Source organism: Eulemur rufifrons, chromosome 3, assembly GCF_041146395.1.
Source record: "Eulemur rufifrons isolate Redbay chromosome 3, OSU_ERuf_1, whole genome shotgun sequence".
NCBI lineage: Eukaryota > Metazoa > Chordata > Mammalia > Primates > Lemuridae > Eulemur > Eulemur rufifrons.
The window spans coordinates 27587992-27613076 of NC_090985.1; the positions used below are offsets into that span (position 1 = coordinate 27587992).

Below are 25085 nucleotides of genomic sequence, written 5' to 3' on the forward strand. Positions count from 1 at the left end.
TCTCAAGTGTACCATTTGATGAGTTTTGACATATATGTACACCTATCTAACCAAACCCTTATCATACCCCCAGAGGCAACTATTCTTTTCCATTTACCTGGTCAGCCCCGGTGAGTCTTTATTAGCAATGAGGCAGAAACTGGACAATATCCCAAGGGAGGAGTTTCAGTAGTGGTCTGTACTGATGCCCTCAACAGGGTCAGCTTCTCTCCCCGCCCCTCGCATTTGTAATTTTCTGTTCTTTTCTCTAATCAGTGCCCCTCTAGTCAGTCCAAGGATGTGTAGGGCAAATATCACTGCCCTCAACTTTTTGGCCAGGGAGAGTAACAGCAGAGGAGGTTAATGACCCATCTCAGGTCACATAGCAGGTTCATGAGGACCTGGGGCAAGAGTGGATTCTCCCGATTCTTAGCTCTGGTGTCATGACAGACATGTAATATACAGCATGGTATAGCCGTTTCCAAAACAACATGGTTATGAGTGAACAATTAAAGCTATTGTTCTCTTTTTATTCTTGTCTCAAGCTGTAGTACATTTACATGTGGAATTAAATTAATGAAAACAAACCATCTGTTTCTAAAATATACAAAGGGAATAATAATTCCTGTCATTTTTGTTTTACGGTTCCAAAAAGCCATCAGTATTAATAGGTGACCTGTTCTCTCTGAGAAGATGGGAAAATATCTTCAGCTGAGAACATAGCAAGACTCATGTTGGGCATGGGGGGAGCAGAGACAATATAAGATTCCGTTGTGGATATTAAGTACCCTCTATTTCCACTTCAGCATTATCTTTATTTTAGACCTATTGGTTTAGCTTCTTTAATGGTCTCTTAAATGTCTATGAAACTCTGGCATATGGGATTAAATGCTCCCTTCTTTGGGTTCCCATATTATTTTCTTTGTACGGCTATTAAAGTTATTTTGTATCTCAATGGTAATAATAGCTTTTACTTTTAGTGCTCTCCATGTGTGAAGTGAGTGGCTCTTCACATCATTTTTCTCATCAACTAATTACAACAGTCATTAGAGGTCTTTTTGGGCAGTTGGTAGTGGTCTGTTTATTTCACTGCTACATCCTTAGTGTCTAAGAACTAAGAACAGTGCTTGGCACGTAGTAGGTGCTCAATAAGTATTAACACTAGTACTAACTGCATAGGGTGGTCACAGGGTGAAATGTCAATGCAGGACATAGAGAGGTCTTGCGACAATATTGAACATGTTTGCTTTAAGAATAACGATTCCATTTTAAGTATTTAAGGATCAGTGATATTAATATTAAGGGTCAGACATACCTTTGTGGGCCTTTCAGGATCCTAGACTGTCTTTGGGCTTTTACGGGGTGAGCATGTCCCCAGGTTCACAAGTTCCTGACACGGAGATGAGCATTTATAATCCACCTCCCTTCCACACAAGGATTATCTGGCGATGTCATGTAATCCTTCTCATTACAATTCACTCGTAAGTCTTTATTGTAGGTTCTGAAAGATGTAAACTGCCTTTGCATAAATAATTACAGATTTCATTGTAATAAAACTCAAATTAAGAAAAATTTACTATATTGGCTTTTCCACAAATGTTCTAACATATATGTCAGTATGTGAATGTGTATACAAATACAAATATACACATACATATATACATAAATGCACACACGTACCCCTTTATTTCTTCATTCTTCTATTAATAGTTTAATATTTTAACAAAAAATGATGACTCCATGTTGGTATAATTAAAAATTCATAAATGTTTCGAGGTGAGATTCTTTTTATTGCTTACTTCTCTCATGAATGTCGTAGCACAGTCTTTGCAAATAGAAGCAACTATTAATGGCTTCTCAAATGTTGAAGGTCCATAGCAGTAACAATTTCTGTGTTCTTGTCAATGTAAAATAACCAATTTCACTTGATAACACTAAATTAAACTCTAGCATTAGAATAATACCTATTATTTCTGAAACTAAATTTCACAGAGCGAAAAATTTGTGACGTATGCTACACTATTGATTTATGTTTCCCATATTATTCCTGACAGCATATTATTGCATAGGATTCTGCAAAGCCTCTTTAGACAGTCCATTCTGTATTGCAGTAATGAAGGCAAGAAATAGAAACAGAAAGGCACAAAAACAGTATTAAATCTGAATACTAAGTTATTCAGCTTTCCATAATGCCATAGCTACAGAAAAGTCTGCACTGTGAATTTCCTCTGTGTTATTTCTTAGCTGTAAATACCTTGGTTATCTGGTATCAGAGGGGAATAAGCTGGTCCCTTGTGAGTAGATTTGCCTGTTATTTGAATATGTCACTCTTAAGCCACAGAATTTAATGCAAAATAAGCAGTGTAGGTAGACATGTTTCTAAGTATACCTTATACTTGGAAATAGTAAGATTCTGGACATGGGACTCTGAATATTATTTAGTTACTGGCTCAGGCATGGATTGGGATGGCAGTTCAAATCCCTTCTTGTGGTCTGCTGTTTGCATTGTATGTGTAACAGACCCAGCCTGTTGCACTCTTTTGGTTTGTGTGTAGTTTTTCTTTCCCTTTCCTGGTTGCAGCTGTTGCTAGTTATTAATATTTCTGTTAGTGTAGGTCAGCTAGTATGGTGACAAGAATGTGCGTTTTGGAGTCTGATGGATTTGGCTTTCATCTTCTGCTCTGTTAATTAGTAGCTGTGTGACTGATCTTGAGCAAGTTAACTGACTGCCGCAGGCTTAGTATTCTCATCTAGATACTTACCAGGATTCAGTCCCTCTCATGCAATAATTCCAGAATGAGCGTTCATATCTCTGGAGAGCCCAGGGCAGTGCTGGCACACAGTGGGGGAGGAGCACTTGCTAAGTTGCAGCCCCAGTTCTGATAGTTTTGATTCCTAGTGTGCTGGGCCTGGGAAAACAGAAGATCAGAATTGTTAAGGCTGACTCTAAATAAGCAAACGCATGCCCCACTTGAGGAAGACAGGTGCCTTTGTCCAAGTTTCCTGGCTTGAGCTCTCTCTTTTTTCCCCCTAAGCTGTTTCAGTAAACTTTTTAGCTTTCTCCTTGTTCTCAGACTTTTTCTGGAAAGGTGAAATTTAATAATTTCTCCAGATGAATGAGGGTGTACTTGCATTAAAGCTGTAGCAAATCAAAACTAGAGACCACCTAGTAGAGTCAGCGTAAGCCTTGCTTGTTACACAGGGAAGGGAGCCGGGAAAGGTGAGAGAGCGAGAAGCACCTTGGGAGGCCATGGGCAGCTCTGACAGTGAGGGGAAGATTGGCTTCTGCCCCTGTTGACAAAGACAAACCTGTTACGGTGCAATTCTCAGGACCTGAGGGGTTCGGTAATAAGCTGGCTGAAGTGCCATGTAAGAACTACCCAGCCTGCTGAGTTTTCTGACTTTTTGGCCTGGTCTGTTTCTGAAGTGCTTTTATTATGGTATTTTTATATAATTCTTTAAAAAAAATTATGACAATGCAGGGTAAAATTTTAAAAATAAATCTTGGAGAAAAGTGGATTCTACTTCTTGGCATTGTCAAAAAGTGGAGTGTCTTGGGAAGTGGGGAAAAAACACTCAGTTTCTTCAATCTTCAGTTTTTCCTTCAGTTTTCATGCCAAGTCCCAATTGTGTGTGTGGGCATGGACAGAGGCAGAATGGAGCTGAGGGTGGGCCGCAGTGGCTGGCACTGGGTCAGTGGGGGAAGCAGGCTATAGGAAGGCTCCCAAGGTCAGGGCATCCTCAGTTTTAAACTTACTCATTATGGTTTACATCACAATCATCAGAATCAGGCTAACTTGTGTTAGAATCCTGGCTTTGCCACTTATTGGCTGGATGACTTGGATCAAGTTCCTTGCTTCCGTGACGATCTGTCCCCTCATAGTGGAGACAGTAATCTAAGTCTTCTGGTTGTCATAGTGCATGTTAAGCACTTAATACAGTTCTGTCATTACTAGGGGTTCAGTAAATAGTAGCTCTTCCTATAGGTGGTGGTGTTATCACTGATGCTGCCACTATTGCTTTTTCTTATAAAAATGTCAGTTCATTTGTCACCTTTCTTAAACATTTTAAAATAGTTTTCCTATATTAAGTTTCTTAGCTCAGCATCCAAAGAAATTCATCACATGGCTTGCTGCCCACCTTTCTTCTTTCCTTTCTTTTTTTCACAAACACTTACCTAGTACCTACTGTGTTTCAGGTACTATGGTTTGGGGAGCAGGACCACAGTGATGCCTGTCCTTGTGGGGCTGAGGGTGTAGTGGGGAGGTTGGACAGTGAGCAGGTGCCACATGTCCTCTGAAAGCAGAGGGCAGGATGGAGACGGTGGTGGGATCAGCTGCTCAGCTTTTCTTTGCCACCACTGATTCCTCTGCTTGTTCACTTGTCTGTCCTTCTGGCTGTCAGCTGTTCATCCCTTCTTTAACTCTTTGACCAGCCATTACCCCATGGAGTGCAGAAGATGCTTGCACAGTCTTTGTACTCCAGCCATCTTGGAATGCCCTTTTGTGTATTCTGAACTTCGCTGACTCTCAGATGTCCTCTGTACATCTCAAGGTCTGTCCCTCCTTCACAGCTCAGTCCAGATGCCACCTCCTGAAAGCTTTTCCAAGCCCTTCCAGTAGAATTAATTGTGCCCCTCCTACCATACCTTGCCTTGCTTACACCTGTTACAACAACACTTACTTCACTTGGCCTTGTATTATTCAAAAATCATGCATTTATTTATCACATTTATATGCCAGTCACCATGCCAGGCACATGAATAATACATGAACCCAGGCCTGAAGGAGCTCACACTTCAATGTAGGAGTCAGGCATGTTCACTGAATTGAATTGAATTCTGCATTATTTCTGCTACATGTGACTAACCACAGTGAATGGATTTACTGGTGTGCCTCCTAGAAAGACATTGAATTTCTGAATGACTAGAAGTCATTCAACTTGATGCTCCCTTGTATACATGATTGCAGTGGTTTTCTTTTGCAGTTCAGCATTTTACACAGTTCTAGGGTCACACTGGAAAAGTCTACAAAACGAGTTGATCTTAAGACAAAATGCAATGCCTTTTAATCAATACGGCGAGACTTGATATGTTCAGCTCCTTGGGAGCATGGATAGGAAATAAATAAAACAGGGAGGGCAGAAGAAATCAGGACATTTGGCCCTGCCATTTGGGAACTTTTGAGTATCAAATCCCAGATAGTTGTTTGGGGTGTTTGGTGTGTCATGCCTCTACAAAACATTAAAATGAGGGAAAAAAATACACTACTTAAACTTCAAATACAGCACCATTTGACAGTTTTTTAGGATACAGAAGTGAACCTATTAAAGAGCAGTTATACTGCAGAGTGTTGACTCCTGGCAGTACCCACTTCTGAATGCCTGAGCAGAGTCCCTAAAATGAGTATGATGGAATAATTTGTCTATTTAGAGAATAATGGTGGGGATTTAATGAGGCAATTTATGTACAGGTCTAGATACCTGGTTCGTAGGAGTACTCCATGGAGGTTAGCTGTCTGATGGTGGTGATTTAAGTGACAGCACTTGGCACTCAGTAAGTGTTTGTCTCCTCCCCTTCTCTTCCTTTTGGGTTGTGTTTGGCAGGTTCCCCACCCACGCCAACCCCCACCAGGTTGAAATCACAGTAGGTGATACTTCCTTACTTTCACTTTTCCATTACCAACCACTGCACCTGGTCTCTGTTTCCTTAGGTGTCCCTCAGCCAGGGCCATGGGGGAGCCTGGCTCAGAGTTTATTTTAACAGAGTTGATCTCTCAGTCAAAACTCTTTTCAGAAATGAAAAGACATCCAAACAGGCAAGAATAGTTCTGTAATTATAGTTTTTGAGTTTAGTCTCCTCCCTGCCCCACAGGTTACAAATTCCTGATAGACTAGACTGGTAGCTGAAAGAATTAATTCTTTTCTACAGATCTGGGACTGCAGCAGGTCCACTTTTTAGTTCAAGCTACTAGGACGGTGAGTCTTACTTTAGTTATATGCCTCCCAGATCTAGGTGATTAATTCAGCAAACAGTTATTGAATCTGTTCTATGTGTAACGGTATTATAAAGTTTTAAGAAATTTTCAGATTGAGAGGATCCTCTCATCTCTCATCTGTCTAAGCTTTTCGGGGCTTCTCCTATGCCCCCAACATCAATTTCTTCCTACAATCAGAGACACCCCCCGCCCTAGGCCTTTGCCTTCTCGAGGGCAGGGGCCACATCTTGTTTATCTCTTTGTTCCCAGAACCTAGTGTAGCACCTGCCATGAGGATATTTAATGGCTGTGCTGTGAATGTTCATTGAATGAATGAAATGGTCAATAGGAGCATATAAAAAGCAAATCTCATCATAGTGCTGTGTAGTTTATAGAGGACTTTCATGTAAATTATCTAAGCAGTTTCCATGTACCAAGTTACTGTGCTAAGATTTTACATTGTCTCATTTTATCTTCACAAAAACTCTAACACTATCTTCATCTACTGATGGGATGCCTTGGGATGACAGGGGACACGTGACTGCACATGTTCAAAGAACTAGTAACGTGGCAGTGTTAGGATCCAAATTCAGATATGTCTGACCCCAAATCTCGTGTACTTGACTATTATATTTTCTTTTCTGGCATCTCTTTTCAAGGTGCTATCTCACGTCACCTTAGTGAGGTTTTCCTTGTGAATACTCTCCACTCTGGTTATGATGCAGGTTGGGCTAATTGTTTCAGATAAGGGGTGAGAGGCAGGTGGTATAATGGAAGGAGTGTGGTCTTTGCCAGTCCTGGCTCTGACTCTTGGTTCTATTAGTTACTATCTGTTTAGCTTTGGGCAAGTTGCTTATATTCTCTGAGCATTGGTTGCCTCTTTCATAACACAGGAATAATATAGCTATAATGTGAAGTTAGAAGACCGTACTTAATAGAGGTCACTTCAGCTATTGTCTTCCCTGGGCCTGCTCCTTTCTCCTTGTCCCAGAGTGGCCCTTGCCAAGTTAGCACAGGTAGTGCGGAGGAGAGTCAGAGCTTACCCGATTAGTTTGGACCAGCTTTTCATTAACTTGGTCAAATGCTTTCTAGGCATTTTATCACCAGTTTGCATGGCTGCTGCAGAGTTAATCCACCACTTCAGAGAATTTATTCAGCTGACAGACTGAGTCTAGGGACTCTAGTAGTGATGTGCCCATCCAGTTGATTGTTGTCCTTGTCACCAAGTCACTTCTTACCTGGCCCTGATGCATTGGCTCAGAGCCCACCTTGCTCTCCTGGGCAACCACGGTCCTCAGCATGGTCACTCTTGCATGTGGACTTGCAGGCCAGATTCATAGGACTTGTCTCTGTAGTGAATGGAGGGGTGGAGGGTGCGGTGATGAACTTGGACTCAAGAGTGAACTATTAGCATGGCTTTATATGTGTGTGTGTGTGTGTGTGTAAATATATATATTTGTTTATAAAACTGTAATATATATTCATTGTCGAAAATACAAAACAATTTGAAATTATCCATGGTCCCATATCTCAAAGACAACCAATATTAGCATATAGCTATATTTTCTTTGTTTTTTCTGTGTGAATATTTTTATGTGGTTGAAATTATATTGTATGTTCAATTTAGTATTCTGCTGTTTTCACATAAGTCTTTTCCATCTGTTCTAATGATAAATCTAAAATGATGTCTTGGCATGCATTTGTACACTCAGCATTGCCACTATTGAGTGCCTACTGAGTTCCAGGGCCTGTGAGTCACTGAACGGGAAGGGACGTTGATGGCAGCTGACACTAATGTGCACTTACTGAATGCCAAGCATGGTGTTAGATACTCTGCAAGAATTATTTCACTTCACACAGCGTTAGTGAAGGAATAACGAAGATTATCCAGTTAGGAAGAGGAGATTGGGCTTCAAGGAGTGAGGGGTAACTAACAATGATTGAGTGCAGTTCTAAGCCAGGCTTTCTTCTAAGTACTTGACTTTTATCAATTCATCGATTCTGCATCACAGCCCATTTTATAAATGAGTAAATCGAGGTATGCAGAAGTTTTATAACTTGGATACCCAGTTAGAGCCAGAATGCGGGAGCTGCCACTTGAGGCCCAGGCAGGCGTGGGAGCTGCTGCGTGGAGAGAGGCAGAAACTTTGTCCAGAGCTGCCACGGACCATGGAACCAGGGTGAATGTGTGCGAGGGCCAGAGTTCAACCCTTGGCTCTGGACATCCTAGCTTTGTACCCTTGGGAAAGATACTTGATCTCTTTGAATCTCAGTTTGCTCATTTATATAATGTGGACATTGCTAATGTATGGAGAGTTTGGGAAGAACTAAAGGTCTGATGTAAGTTGAGTCCCTGGCACCACGGCTTACACGCACGTGCCTCCTCTGTCCTTAGAGTATGAACTTCAGACAGTGCCTGGCACAGAGTTGGAGCTCAGACACTTGAAAAGGTATTAGAACTATCCCATAATGGAAGCAGCAGGCTTGACAGGCTGTGAGTCCCTGTCATTGGGGGTGTTCTTGCCAAACTTGAATAATTATAATAACAACAAATGCTTATGTAAGACTTACTGGATACCATGGACTGTCCTGAGCACTCTCCTTGTTTTAAATTCTCTTACCCTCACAACAGCCCTAGGTATTATTTCCCTCCTCGTACTTGTAAAAGAAAGCCCCCTTGACAGTAACATGCCCAAGGGCAAGCTAGGGTGGAGCTGGGGTTTGACCCCAGTTTGTTGGTTTCAGTTGATTTTTAACCTTGTCCTTTGCCGCCATTCATACGTGGTTGATATCTACAGAAGAGCACAGTAAGAAGGGACTTCAGCATTTTGTAGGAGAGTAGACTAGATAGTTTTGAGGGTCTTCCAGCCAGATTATTTGAATACACACAAAACAGGAACCAAGTGGAGCTCTGTGGGCTTGCCCTGGGGGCGCTTCCTGGAAGAAGTCCGGTTGACAGGGGGAGAACTGGCATGTCCGGACAGATCAGGGAGAGAACTGGCATGGCTGGAGAGAACAGGTGGGATCAGTTTCTCAAAAGAGCAAAAGGAAGGAAGCCAGGTACTTTCTGTAGTAATGAACCAAGACGTTGTTAGGGCCTTTTTGAAGGAGTGGGAAGAAAGATACGGCTCAACTGTCTGTATGATTGTAGGCCAGACTCTTTCCTTTTCCTTTCTGTTTTCTCACCTGTGAGATGGCTTTGAAGTTCTTTTCCAGTTTGGAGACAGGTCTCTGTTCTTTCTTTTTTCTTTTTCTTTTTTTTGAGTCAGAGTCTCACTCTGTTGCCTAGGCTAGAGTGCCATGGTGTCAGCCTAGCTCACAGCAACCTCAAACTCCTGGGCTCAAGTGATCATCCTGCCTCAACCTCCCAAGTAGCTGGGACTATAGACGAGACTAATTTTTTCTATTTTTAGCAGAGTCTGGGTCTCCCTCTTGCTCAGGCTGGTCTCAAACTCCTGACCTCAAGCAATCCTCCTGCCTCGGCCTCCCAGAGTGTTAGGTTTACAGGCGTGAGCCACCGCACCTGGCAGTTCTCTGTTCTTTCTGACTTTCCTTCTGTAGGATAGATCATGTATGTGAGCATCCCCACATTCCCGTGAGCAGCCGGGAACCAAGTGTTGTATGTTGAAGCAGGTTTCTGGACAGATAATTCAGTAACTATTATCAAAGTTAAATGCCTAAAGAATCAGTGTTTTATACCCTTTGCTCCCGAAAACTTTGGCCGAAATATTTATATTTTTATTCTGTAATTATAGTGGCTAATCTTAGATGAGATGTACTTCTACTTTAGATTATTTTTGTTGACCCATTCCTTCTCCCACCTTATTAGAGATTTGGCTAACACTTCCCTCACATTCTCCATTTCCATTTCTGTTTCTAAATTCCTGTAAGAATCTTTGAGCGTCCACAGCTTCTTGAAGCCATCCCACCCTATGGGGTGATTAATCTCTTACACTGTCATTAAAGCCTTACTTTCCAGGAACCAACCCTTTCAACAATTCATCCTTTTCCTGCCTATCTTTTCCTCGATCATTCTAAAATAATGTGATAACAGCAGTTTACAAAACTCCTGAACACCTTGTAAGGTAGTGGAGTGGGTGATGCTGAAGGGCAGCTGGTATTTCCTGAGCACCTGTCATGGGCCAGGGCTTCAGCTTATCAGCTGAATGACCTCGGGGACATGTGTTAACTGCTTTTGTTTCCAGTGGAGGATTAAGTGACACGTGGAAAGTGTCTGGCACATTTGAGGTGTTTGGTGAATAACTAAGTAAATAAATGAATGTGATGTGGTTTCTAAATACCTTTCAAGGATTCCATGCCCTGCACGTGTCCCTGTTTGTTGGCACCTTCTTTAAGGAAACAGAGAGAACTAGATGTCGTCTGTCAGACATGCTCCAGCTGGAGCTTGATCAGTTCTGGGGGGGACTATGCCGTGATTGAGCACACCTCTGGCCAGGAAGATGTTAACTTATTTTGCACTCGCAGCACAGTTTGGCCTCGTGTTCTTGCAGTTAGCAAACCCCACCGATCTTTTTTCTTTCATGTGGACCATGGTCGAGCTATCTGTCTTCCACTAAATTCCTGCAAGGTTAGTTTCTGGGTCCTGAGACCAGGACTTCATATTTTTAACATGAAGTATCTTTATGCAGGAAGTAAATGTAATGACTTTGGAATCATTTGGCTCTGGAATTCTAGATCTTTTCCATAGTTTGTGACCACGGACAAGTTACCTAATCTCTCTGAGCCTCAGTTTCCTTATTCAGAAAGAGGAAATTCAGCACAGAAAACTGGTTCACCAAAAGGGCATGGTAGGAAGAGCAGCAAGTTGCTCCCACGTCTAATACTGAAGGCACAACCAGAGGAGGGTTGTTAGCAGGGCCAAGAGGCTGGGCCCTTCCAGCCAGAGCAGAGAACAGAGCCGGGCCTTTTTGGTGGAATGATGGACCTATTTTAATGGCCTCCTATTCCCTGTTTGTGAAGAGGGATTCTTGCCCTACCCTATGGGGAGAGCCACACACACATCTGATGCTCGACAGATGAGCTTGAGAGCAGGTTATTAGTATATTACTCAGAGCCCAGGGGAGGGGGACCCCGTGCCACACAGGGTCACATGGGGGCTGCACTCAGGAACAGAGTGAAGAACAACCCAGAGGCTGTGGGAGGCCTGTGTTGTGGTGTGAAGATGGTGGGAGTGCCCCAGTTCCTGTGAGAGGATGTGATTGGCTTAGTTCAGTCATCCTGCAGGCCGGCACAGGGCTGAAATCCACCGCTCAGGGATATGCAGGACTGCACCTGGCTCTGTGACCAGGAGGGCTGTTTGGCTGAGGGACATTATATGCAGGAGCAGAGCGGGGAAGGGGATTTGTGGGGAGGCCATTTGAGGCCCTCTGGATTTCGCTGGATGTCAAGGCAGCATGTCATATCGGGCCTTAATTTTGTCTTACACCACCCCAGCATCTAATGAAGGAGGGAACGTATGTGTGCCCTTCCTGTCCTTCCTCCCCTCAGCACGTTTCGCTGTGATCTTCTCGGTGCCTTACAGACATTACTCCGTTTGATCTATGAAACAACCCTGTGATGTAGCAGTTGTTATCTCCATTTTATACACGAAGAAACCTTGGCTCAAAGGAATCATTATTCTCCATGGTACTCCAGTCAGTCAGTGTCAAAAAGGCGCCAAACCCAGGGCCATTTGACTCGACACTCAGATCTTTAAAACACAGAGGTGTATGTGCAGGAAAGCTAAGGATGTGCCTCTCCTCCACAGACCCTTTCATAGGTACTGTACTTAATTCTCTATTTCTAATTTTGTATTCTCTTTTTCTGAAAAGGGTCTCTTATATTGAATATGCTTCCCCTACTAAACATGGATCTCTTGCTCTTTAAGGTGATATGATACAGAAAATATTTGTTGTAGAGAAATTTATTAATAGTTTAACTCTGATTTAGTTGGTAAGAGCAAAGAAAAGCATTTATTTTGTGAGAAGGAGCTGCTCACTACGAGTAAAGATAACTTGGCTTGAAGCTCGGTGCCTCCAACGATAACCTGCTCTTCCTCCTCTTTGTGCCTTGTTTATAAACAGGGGTGATTGTCTCGCAACACCTCTTGGATTCTGGAATTTTCTTGGTACTTTGATCTAACACATTTTAAATGCTTTTTACTTTGCTTTTAAGAATGCACCAGAATGTTCTACGAGACTGGTAAATCTCGTATTACCTTAGTTACATCATCTTGATTATTATTATTGTTCTTGTTGTAGAAAAATTGTATGGTGACTTCTTGAGCTGGAACCTAGAGGAAACCATTGCCCAGTTTCCTCTGCCCCCTGGGAAGGTGGCCACTTTCACCATCAACATCAAGGTGAAGCTGGATTTCTCCTGCCAGGAGAACCTCCTCCAGGATCTGAGTGACGGTAAGCGCTTTCCTAATTTTAATTAGCACATCACATCCAAGACACAGTGTAGCAATCACCATCCTTGATGCCTGCTGTTTTCTCTTTGTAACTTACTTGTCATTCATCAACTCAAGCTGCCTGGGACATCTCTTGGGTACTTTGTTAATAGAGTGAGTTTACTGTATGTGCCTGAAAGTAATACAAGTACTTTTTAGCTAAACGACTTCTTAATTCTCATTCTTGACAATTTTGTACTCTGTTGCCAGGAGGTCATTCTAAATTAGTGGAATGTAGGAATTATTGCATTTTTTCAAGTGTAACTGCTGTGATTCCTTAGATATCTCATTAGCTGCGATGATAAAGTTCTGCTTCAAAGTCTGGTGATTTCTGTGTGGAGACAGAGTGAGAAGGAAATGGGAATTTATATTTATTATAACATTAGGACTGATTAGGGCTGAGATTTCATAGATTAGTTATGTCAAATTATGAAGCATGCATTCAAACATTCATTTGGAGGCACTGTGGGGGGTGTTAGTTCAGGCTGCTATTACAAAATACCATAGACTGCATGGCTTAAACAACAGACATGTATTTTCTCATAGTTCTGAGAGTCTGCGATTGGGTGCCAGCATGATGGGTTTCTGGTGTGGGCTGCCTTCCTGGTTTGCAGATGGCGGCCTTCTTGCTGCATTCCATGTGGTAGAGAGAGGGAGCTCTGGTGTCTCTCTCTCTTCCTATAAGGGCACTTATCTCATCATGGGGGCCCTACGCTCATGCCCCCATCTCAACCTGATCACCCCCCAAAGGCCCCACTTTCCTAATACTGTCCATAGCACCCTCCATGGAATTTGCTGTCTGTACTCTCTGTAATGTCTAACACACTGACTGCCACACCAGAAAAAAATTTTTTTCCTTGAGGCCATGGTGTTTTATTACGAAAATGGAATAAAAACTTAGAAAACAAAACGATCCTTTCTAATTTAATGAAAACTTTAATGAAAAACAAAATTCATTTAATCCATAATTTTAGAATTAATTTGTCCATATTAATTGTAACAATAAGAACATCAACAAGTAAGATTTTCATGAACGAACTGCAGGGTTTTGCCTAGGTTTTGCTTCAGGGTGCCCCAGGTTCAAAACCAGCGTGAGTTAAATACAACTCACATGACAATTAATATGTTAAACAGTCGTCATGAGATTCCTTATGTAATGCTGGTACTTAATAAAACATCATTTTTATAATATTAACAAAGGTAAGAAAACAGTTTTAGTGGTGGACACATTAGAAAAAAGTCAGGTGGATTTAAAATTATACCGAGACTTAAAATGTCTGATGAAATGGATTTTTGTTGGTAAACTGCTTTATACCACCGAACTACATTTTTTTTTTTTAAATCAGTAGACAGAGGGTTACCTAGGTTCTGACTTCTTTCTCCCAAGAAAGGAGTTTGGCAGGATAAATGGTGTCCGACACCTGTCCTAGGAATGCTTGATTGTATATCATCCCAGGGGTATGTCTTGGCAGATTTCTAGGCTAGAAGTGAAGTCACTTAGAAGTGACTGTGACTGAAGCTTCTGCCACCGACCACCTGTGTCATGTTGTCCTGTGGAGTTGTATAGAAGGCTTCCGGGTGGAAACCTTGGCTTTTTGTGTTTTGGTGGCTATTTGAGTTTGTGTGTCCAATGCAGGCCTATTTTGTTCTGTTGTTGTGCTTCTGACTTTTGTTACAGAGGGGACTGGGCATTTGCTCTCCTCTTCTAAGCCAAGAGTAAAATTGTGGTTTGGGATTTGTAGCCTGGGAATATCTTCTTCTACCTTTTAAAATAAAACCAAATCAGAACCAGAATTATGGTTATCAAGTGGTTTGTCAGTGTAAGGCTGACCTAATTTCTGGTTAATTAGATATAGCACAAATATGAAACAACACATGATTATTATTAATTAGATGCCCACTTTATTGATAATGGTTAATAGAAGTTCTGGCCAGTCATTTACACAGCAAATGGTAGAATGAGACAGAGAATCTTAATGGGCAAGTCTTAACAGAGGAAACCAGGTCAAGGTTTATAGAGGAGAAAGGTGGACACACAGAACCCTTACAAAGTGTGGTCCATGGGTGGTGCATTGCTATGTGCAGTTCAGTCTAAGGAATCATGAGGCCATCCTTTGCAGACAGTTGCAAACTCAGTGGCAGAGGCTCACTGTGGTCTCTTGGGACTGGGAGAGGACTCCTTGGTGGCTCACAGTCTGACAGCCTCAGAAACCTCTAACTGGGACCACATGTGGACTCAATTTGCTTTGGACTCACTTAACTATGGTTACTGAAATTAGATGCCACTTTTAAAATTTACAGCAATAAATATAGCTGTCACACAAACCAGGATACTGGATTCAGTGTGGGCTGTAGACAGATGGAAGAGAATTAATATTTATTGAGCATTGTCAATAATTGTGTATAAAGACTGAGCTAGCCACTTTATTTGTTTTATTTCTATTTAATCTTCCCAACAACTCTATAAAGTAAATTTCATAATTCCTATTTACAAGAGCAAGTGGGAAGAAGTTTCTAGATTAAAGGAGATTGAAGCAATATAACAGTCAAATGCTATGCATGATCCTTAATCATATCCTGGATTTAAAAACAAAAGATTTTTGAGACAATTGGGGAAACTGAATGCATACTATATATTAGATAATATCATTGTATCAATGACAAATATATTAAGTGTGATAATGAAATTGAAATTGTAGCAGAATGTTCCTGTTCTTAGGAAATATATGCTGAAGTATTTAAGGAAGGGTGAAAGATAATTATGCCTCCATTTACTTTGCTATGGTTCAGGAAAAAAAATACTATGTGAATGTGATTATCAAGAGAAATAAAGTAAATGTGTCAAATTATTAAAAATTAGTGGCTTTAGATAAAGAAATATGGGTATTCATTTCTATTCTAGTAACTATTCTATAGGTTTGGTATTTTTCAAATTAAAAAATAGGAGAAGATGACTTTGTAGGGTGCCAGCTTTTAGCTATTGTTTTGATTTCTAAATGAATTTTCAGGTAGCAAATTATTTCCTTTGTCTTCAAATTCTTGGGAGCTATCTGTCTATTTTTCTCACTCACACAATCAGCCTAGCATAAAAGTAATCAAGTTTTCACCTGGAAAATGATATGTCCTTTTCCTATGATACTTACAATACCCAGAAATCTGATTTCTTAGAATTGTATGTTTAAGACTAGAGGTCTTGGAAGATGGTGGCAAACTGTCCTGGGTTTTGGATATCTCTGAATCATCCAATAAAATACAATGAAAAACTCAGATAGGAAAACCAAATACACACATAGGCAAAATAAAAACAAAACCAGATGCTAGAATATCCCCATGGACCTAGGTAATTGACAGACCCAGGCATCCCCAGTCAGTAGGTACTCACTGGGCAGTTCAGTGGGCCAATTTGAGATCAACAGCTGAAACAGGGAGGGGCTTTATATGTTCCAATAGCAGATGAGTGCAAAGGCTCAGCTGGGGAGAAGCTGCCAGGAATAGATGAGAGATGGTAGAGCAAAGGAGAGGGAAGGTCCAGCTGCAAGTGGCGGATGGGAGCAGAGCCAAGCGGACTAGAAAATAAGCCCTCATGTTTTTGACAACTACCTAGAAAGACAGAGTACAGAGTATAGGTTTATCAGTGGGAAGAGCTATCCTCATCATCTCTCCTAAACGTTTATGTAAACTAGTTTCATGTAAAAATAGTCAACAGAAAAGGACAAATATGGTCAAATACCTTATAAAGTTATTGTAATAAGAACAAAAATAACATACCTACAAACCATGAAAGCATGCTAGAAGAACATGCTCAAAAGCTGATGAGCTAAAAAGACATTAGAAATAATATAAGTGCAAAAGAATAACATAAATCTGAATTAGAAAAAACTAAGAAATGAGATGGATAGAACTCAGGAAAGAATTGAAAACATTTTTTCATCAATGTAGTCTCCAGTGAGTGGAATATATCTAACAGATACATTAAGGGAAGCAGAAGATGAAAAGAAGGAAAAAAAAAGAATAAGAGAAAAATGATTAAAGAGAAAGTGACACATTTCAAAGACAGGTAAAGAAGATCTAACATACACATATGTATGCACACTTATAAATATGTGTGTGTGCATATCTATATCTCTATCTATACATATCATCTGCTGTGAGACACCAAAGGAGACCAAAACAATAGAACCATAACATGTTAAAAACTATAATTCAAGAAAACTTTCTGAAATTAAAAAAAAAAATACTTGAAGCTATTTATTAAATGGGCACACTGAGAACGTTGACCCAGAATGACCGAGACATATTCTGATTAAATTACTAGACCTGGAAAAAAAAAAAAAATCTCTTGGGCCTTCAGGCCAAAAAAGCAAGTGATTTATGAAATAAAGAAAATCAGATTATCATTAGACTTTTTGACAGCAACAATATATGCCAGAAGTTAATAGAATAGAGTGCTTTAGATACCTGTGTAATGAAAATGTGAATCAGAGATTTTTAGGTCCAGTCATACTAACTTTTAGGCATTAAGGACTTAGATAAATTGTTGTCAACGTGCAGCAAAGCAAAGATTATGTTCTCATGATTCCTTCTTGAGGAGTCTACTAGGGAAGGACAGCTAGAATGAGTAGAGAGACATTGTCGTAAGGACTCATGGTGAGTTTTAAACATAGTTACTTGTATAGCTAAGACTAGATGAGCGTTGAAAGGGAGGATATAGTATATCATGGCACTCTGCTCTTAAAATGTCCATATATCATAATAATTTGAAAGATAGGGCAACATGGGAAAATCATATGCAAAAGTTATTTTTAAACTGTTTTCAGTAACTATTTTGGTAGAGATAGTGTTGGTATTGATATTCTGAAACTGTATATTAATGTGGAGTAAAGTAAATGATTAATTTTGTGATGATCTAATTCTATCATCTGAGTCTGGTCTTGAACTAGGATTCTTATATGGAAAACAGGAGGAAACTGATGTAAGATATAAGAGATTAAATAAAAATCTTATAGTCTAGAATTTGAGTAAAAAATAAGTAAGAAATCATGAGCCATTTAAAAATATAACTATCAATCATCCATCTCCTAGCCCAGTATATTATTAAAGCCTAGAAACAGATCAGCCCAGCAGCAATGACATTCCTAATGCACACATCATTGTCTTAAAACACTCTTTCCCACTCAAAGAAACCAGTGCTTCTTGGAGAAATGGCCAATTCCAGGTCTGGAGCAGGATGTGGAGTAGCAAGGTGACCTTGGAACATCTTGTCAAACCTCTACAGGGGAGGCATTAGTGAGTATACTAAGGTTGTGTCGAAAGGACCCAACCTGAAGAGGCTACCTCTGGCAATCTGAGTATTAATAAAAAGAATTGTGTTTCAATCTATGAGTTTTCAATGCTGCTGAAAAGAATTGTTCACCTTTGGAAAATGATGGGGAACTGATTCATTATTTTGAAAATGGTAAGTAGTGAGTACTTACTCTGCTGTTTTATACAAACTGTACCATTGGGCGATCGATTAGTTGATGAGGAGAGTTTCTATGTATAGAAATATTCCAGCTAACAATGGAAAAAGGGATGATAGAACTAGGATATCACCATCTTAAGATCCCTAATAGGTTAATGGATAATAATAATCCACATAACAAAATAGGAGACAACCACACATTATGTTCCTCCTGCTGGGAGAACACAGCACCTTTTGCAAATCAGTGTTGCCCCAAAATCACCTCTGAGGCCGATCACCATTCTCTAGCTCTTGCCACTAATTGACAGGACTTCAGAGTACAGAAAAACTTGTTAAACTACACCATGGGACGCTGTTGGCCGTCCAGACTCCAGGAGACTCTGCAGTCAAATGAATTGGTTTCTTCAAGTAAATTATAAGGGGAAAGGGATGAAGTTTTGGAGATGAACGGTGATGATGATTGCACAACAGTGTGAAAGTACTTAATGCTGCTGAACTATACACTTAGAAATGGTTAAAATGGCAAATCTTAAGTTATGTATATTTGACACATACAAAACAAAACGTAAAAAGGGACAAAAGAACTACCTGCAGTTGAAAAGAGAGTTAAACGATGTATTTGGAAATAAACAGGCACAGCTAAAGCGCAGCACTCAGAGCTGCATGCTCAGATGGTAGAATGACAAGGAAAAGCAAGGATGTGATGCCACCAAGTCCAGGCAGTGGGCACTTTGGGGCCTGGGAGGGGATGAGAACTGGGGTGAGGCATACTGGGGCCTCGGGGTGGCAGGCACAGTTCCATTACTTGACCTGTGTGGTGGTTTCCATGGCATTTGCTTCATAATAATTCATTAAGCTATCCATTTATTTTATGCAGTTTTTTTTTTTTTTTTGTTGAGACAGAGTCTCACTTTGTTGCCCAGGCTAGAGTGAGTGCCGTGGCGTCATCTTAGCTCACAGCAACCTCAAACTCCTGGGCTTAAGCGATCCTACTGCCTCAGCCTCCTGAGTAGCTGGGACTACAGGCATGCGCCACTATGCCCGGCTAATTTTTTCTATATAGATTTTTAGGTGTCCATATAATGTCTTTCTATTTTTTAGTAGAGACGGGGTCTCGCTCAGGCTGGTCTCGAACTCCTGACCTTGAGCAATCCACCCGCCTCGGCCTCCCAGAGTGCTAGGATTACAGGCGTGAGCCACCGCGCCCGGCCTATTTTATGCAGTTTTGTCAATCAGTGTTATATTTTACAAAAAAAAAAAGTTTTTAATAGAATGAAATAATTAGAAATGTCTTGGTAATAATACTTTTGCATAATAGCTCTGTCATCTGATTAGGTGGAAAATTATTTTTGTCCAAGAAGTTTTTCAAGGTATTATCTAGAAGACCAAGACAGTCTGCTGCGTACGCCCTCTATGTCTGAGGGACGTGTCTGAGCACAGTGAGCTGTCAGAGAGACTGATAAATTAGTGTTTTGATTTTACTGGGATTGATGCTTTAGATGAAAACTACCTTCAGGGGTTGCTGTTTCTTGACAGTGGAATGAAAGCATCACCTGCTTTTGGTTTCCTTTTCAATTAATTAATTCTTTAATTTGGTTTTCTCTATCTGTGGTTTGGTTCTCAGTTTTGTAAAGGAAATGAAGAAAATGTCAGCTTCCCTGCTGACAGTTTCTGTTAGACATGATAATTAAATGTGGCATTTCCATTTCAATATGGGAAATAGTGATCCTTGGCATCACAGAATGAGATGAGATGGTAGATGTCATCTGGTCTAATGTGTTTTACAAAACAGGAAAGTGAGTCTCTCCAATGCCTCACACACAGCACCAGGGTCCCTGCTTACCATGGGAGTTTGTCTTACTGTTCTCTGCTTCTTGCCTCCCTTAGGGAACAAACAGAACAATATGTCTAGATGCATCTTTGTGGTGGTTATAAAGATAAAGTTCTGGTTTCTTGGGAACCGCATGTCACAGTTCTGTTGGACAAATGGACACTTGATTTTTTTTTTTTTTTTTTTTTTAGTGGGGATATGATACCAGTCCACGTGAGCTGTCTTCCCACCCTTGGCAGAGGGGAGGGTGAGAGGGGGTGGGTGGTAAACCCTGTCCTTTGAATTATCTGCTGCTTTTGTAACTTGAGAAGGGACCAGTTGACTTTGGTGAGTAGCATTCATTTAATCTCAGGAATTTCAGTGCTGTGGGGAAAGTATGCTTATCTGCATCATGGGGCTCTCCCATTATTCAACATGTATTCATTCAAAAAATGTGGACAAATATGTGGCCAGTTTTGGCTACTGTTAATGTGCCACCCTTTTCAAGGCCCCTTCCCCACCCTTGCACCGCTTCCTCTCAGCAGATGACCCTTTCAAGGATCAGTGGAGGCCACCAGGCAGAAGCTTCCTTAGCTTCCTCCTCTCCATCTATTTGATCCTGGGAAGACTGTCTCTGCTCTCACCAGAGGCTAATTCTCTGGCCTGTGTTCTGGATCAGGTATCCTCTCTCTTTGGACTTTTGAACTTGCTGGTGTTTCTAAGTCACGGTCCCTGGATGACCTGTGTCAGAGGGTACTTGCTATTAATGAAATGCAGATTCCTCAGCTCACCCCTCTCTTCCACATCCCTCTCTGTGGGCACTTGGCTGGGATCTGTGTTTCTGACTCATTCCCCCGGGGGAGTCTTCTGCACCCCGAGGTTGGAGCAGTTTTGTACCAGTCCCTCAGCAGATAAACTCAGTTTTGTCTATCTTAAAAATCTGGACAGACCAGACTGAATCCTTTCCCTCACCACAATTTCTCTCTAGCTACTCCTTCCTCTTCCCCCCTTTACTCTCTCACCTTCTTGTACTTTACAGCCTGCTGAAATGAGGCTTCTGACTTCCGTTCCCTGTTCCACAGTCACCACTTACCGGTCCTCGTCAGATGACACCGGCTTGGACACAGTCCTCCTCTCAGGCCGAGATGCTTCTCTGTCCTGGCCCTTCCATTACCACACTGACTTTCCTGCTGACTCTCCTCCACCGTCTGCATTCCAACTCTTGATATTCCTAACAGTTTTGTCCTTAATCCTTTTCTTACACCATATTTTCCCTAAATCATTTCACAAGCTCCAACACTATGGTAACAACTCTGAGATCTTTATTTCTGGTCTTGAATTCCACTTCTATATTTTTAGCTAGCTTCCTGACATTTTCACCTGACAGTCCCCGAAGTGCCTCAAATTCAACCTGTCTAAACTCTGATCCGTTGTAATTACTCCAAACCTGCTCATCTTTCTGTTTGTGCTGTTGACAAAAGCCATCCACCCAGAAGGGCAAGCAAGAGACTCATCTTAGGGACGAGCTCAATGGCACTGGGTAGGGGTGTGGGCCACATGCAAGTCTGGGCAGCTCAGAGAGTCCAGGAGTAAGAGAGGTTCTGGGTGAGAAGGGCAGATTCAGGTAGGCTGTGGAAGGCCTGAAACTCCAGAAGTAAATTGGGCTTTATTGGAAAGCTAGTAGGGAGCCACTGAAAGCTTTTTAAAAGAGGGTTGATGTGATGGAGACTCTGTTTTAAGAAGGTGAGCAAGCTGGCTTGGAAGTGTCCTCTGAGATTCACTTGGGTGTGGCAGGTGAGGCATGCCGGGCTTACCCAGGAGAGTGCCAGGCAGGCTGGAGAGCAGGGGCAGACTGTGCAAGTGCTGTGTTGACAGCACACAGTTTAGTAGCTGGTCAAGCAGTTTGGTGAGCTCCTGGTAGACTCTATCGTCTCCATAGGAAAATGCATTTCTTCTTGACTGAAATGCCTCATGTTTATCAGGCTAAAGACAAATTCTGCCTGTGGGAAGCTGGAATTGTTCGAATCGGTTCAGTTTTTTGTCTGGGAATTGGAGACCAGTTTTGAAGAAAAATTTCTGTGTGGCATTTCATTATATTTTGCTTCCTTGCAGTTTAATGATAATGGATGCTTCAACTTATTGTGGCTGGGAATTAATTTTGAGAGCTTTCACTTATGAATATACAATATTGACTCTCATACCTTGCCCCTTCCCCGGTTATTGGGCTCTGAAATTGGGACAGTTATTCAATGTCTTTCTCCTAGTCTGCTGCTCCTCTTGGAAATAAATACTGATTTTTAGAATTCTCAGTCTTATTTTTTAAAGAAAAGAGATTCATCCTGAGTTACCCAGAATTCAAAGACAAAGGTGATTGGAATATTAATGCCATAATTCTTTTTTTATTTGCATTTCCTAGATTGAGTTTTTCATAGATATGTGCTTTATTAAGAAAGCAGCCATGCCCCCAACCTTATGATATTGATGTCAATAATTATGTCTTTTTACATTGTATATCAATTAACATATGGTAATGTTCTTTTTTAATTTTGTGTTTCAAATTTTATAGCATAAATAAATGTTTTTGTACCATCAAAAAAAAAAAAAAAAGAAAGCAGCCAGAGATTTTATTGAAACTTGGGTTTTTTCCTGTGGCTAGAGAGTGCAGGGGACGGAAAGAGCATAACTGTATGAGTGCTCACCACGTTCGGTTGCTGGGGGCCGCACTTTCTACATGTTCTCACTATAGCGGTGAGAGGTTAGACATGGTCTTGGCCTACCGTACCCCCTCCCTGCACCCCTCTGGATGCACCCCATGCCCGCACCTGTCCCCACAAATGGAATTATGCTTGCACTTTTGGTCCTTCTCATTCCACTATGTGCAGCTGGAGGGCAGGGCCAGGGTCCTGTTTGCCTTTTAATTCTCAGCTCCTAGCTCTGTGCCTGTCGGATGCTTTCTCTCCTCAATCAAAATCTCTCTTGATTTTCCTTCTGCCTCAGGGGTAGCTTTTTGTCCATTTCATCTGGAGACTCTTCCTTTTCCTCTTTGCCATCAAATATCAGAATTCCTGAGGGCTCTATCCAAGATCCTCTTCTACTTTGTTCCTAGGTTCCCCCAAGACTTTCTCATCTGCTCACATCACTGCTTCAACGCCTCTGCCCCATCCAACTACCTGCCTGTAAGGCTTTTGATTTGTAGGGAGACAGGGAAGTTAGTCTGGGCTGCTGTTCCCTCCCCAAGTGGTGGGGGGTTTCTATCAGTGCCCTCACACTTCTTCGCCCTGCGTTGACTCCGTAAGGGAGACGGGGAGGCTGGCCTGGTGCAGGGGCTCCAAGGAGAAGCCTTCTCAGGGTCCTTCTTTATATTCCCAGTGGGCTCCTGGCAGAAAAGCCTGCATGCAGTGGACAGCCCCTGTCTGAGCCCCGGGGCCTTATCCTCTTGCCAGCCCACACTGAGTTTAGCAGTTCACTGAAGGGTCCCACTGAACCTTTTTGCTGGCTCACCTGGCACTTGACAGAGTCCTGTGTCGGCAACATTGGGGTCCTAATTCCCCCTACAGCTGCTTCTCTCCATGTTTCAGCTTAGTTGTTTTCCCTGTGACTTCAGCTCTCTGATCAGTCAGGGAAAGTTAGTTTATCCAACTTTCTTTTTTGTCATCATAAGGGTGGGAACAATGCTTTTTTGCAGTTCTCTACATCTTCCAGCTGTCTCCAGCTGAAATCAGTTCACATCTTACATTTTAATTCAAATCTGCAATTATTTTTGGATTGTGTTGGGTATTTGTCATATTATACACTGCTTTTGTTTTGTGTTCAGTGGGTTATCTGCCTTTGTTCTGAAGGAAAAAGGTTAACGATGCATCGGACAGCCTGCCCATTGTTATATTTAGCCTGTGCCACCTACCAGCTGTCTGACTCACAAAGTGGAATTTCACAGCATGACGGCTTAGCCAAGGGAAAGGTCAGCCTGCTCCTGCTCCCTGGGGCCCTCAGGAGCACATCTCTGAGCATCAGGGCTCTCTTCGATACAGAAAGTTTTACAGCACCCCTAAGCTGAGTTCTTGCCCCAGACATCTGTCTCTTAACCCATGAAGTGCACTTACCCCTAGCCACTGCTATCCCTGCAGGTAGGAAGGTTGAATCAGTTCTTTGATTTAAATCTGGGCTGGAAAATAACTTCCTAAACCACCAGGATAGAATGAAAACCCAGGTGTTTGTCATTCATCAGCAACAGGTGATCCTATTGCAGGCAGCCTGAAGTCTTCCGGACCATTGATCTCACTGTTCTCATTATTGCCTTTTCCAACCAAGCTGGTGATGACTCACCGCGAAACAAATTAGGTAGGTGTTCAGTAGAGGAGATTTAAGAGTATTTTTGTCCAAAGACGAAGGGGATGATTGCTATGGATCACTGCAGGATGGTTTGCTGTTAGCTCATGGTGTTGATCACACCAAGTCTTGCCAATTTTGTTTTCTACGTATTTCCACCCTTCTCTCCCCATCTGCGTCACTGCTCTGATTCAGGCCCTTGCCATTTCTCATCATTACCACTTTACTTGTCATTTGATTGCCCTCCTACCTGCTAATTTTGCCCCTTTTCCACATTGTTATCACAGTCATAATTCTAAAACAGAATCTGATTTTGTTCCTCTTCCGTTGTACAATTTCCGGAGGCATCCATCGCCCCAGGACGGTGTCTCTCCTGCAGGCTGGGTGGTCTTGCCCCCTTGCTGCCACTTAGCCTCACTGCCCACCCTTCTCCCTCATGTGGCTTGTATTCAGAAAGACTGGATCCCTTACAGTTCTCTGACTTGCCATGCCCTCACGTTTGCTGCCTGCAATTATAGACCAGTGGTTCTTCAACTTTTTTGCACTTTGGAATCATGTGTGGAGTCATGTGGGGATCTTAGAAAACCGGCTTGGCCCCACCCCCAGCCATTGTGATTTAATTAGCATTAGGATTTTTAAAAGCTCCCCAGATTATTCTAATGTGAAGAAAATTTGGGAATTAGACTGTCTTCCTTCTGCCTGTATTCCTGAAAAACTCCTAATCATTCTCTGAATCCCAGGTGAGTCCTGAGTTCTGGGCTCCTGCAGGCAGCCCCAGTCACTGCTTGTTCTCCCTCCCCTGTGCTGACGCGCCTTGGAATCTGGGAGGCAGGTCTCCTGACCAGATGACCTTTCATCTTCCCTGTCAATTTTAGAATCCGTTTGTCAATTTCCTCAGAGTAGTCTGTGAGAACATTGATTGGGACTGCATTGAATCTGCACATCAATTTGGGGGAAAAGTGACATTTTTATGATACTTAATCTTCCTATCTATGAATATTGTATCTCTCTTCATTTATTTGTCTTCTTTAACATCTTTCAATAACGTTTTATAATTTTCTCTGTGAAAGTCTTACAGTGTTT

The 25085-nt window shown here is 41.7% G+C and overlaps 1 protein-coding gene across 5 annotated transcripts in view; it reads left to right on the forward strand.

Moving 5' to 3' along the window:
• The window catches only part of TRAPPC9 (trafficking protein particle complex subunit 9), a 604744-nt gene that overhangs the window by 135856 nt on the left and 443803 nt on the right, over positions 1–25085 (forward strand). For all 5 annotated transcript variants that reach the window (XM_069465953.1, XM_069465949.1, XM_069465951.1 and 2 more), the window contains one exon: positions 12215–12367. In XM_069465953.1, the coding sequence (XP_069322054.1) occupies positions 12215–12367 (153 nt within the window). The remainder of the gene's footprint in view (positions 1–12214; positions 12368–25085) is intronic.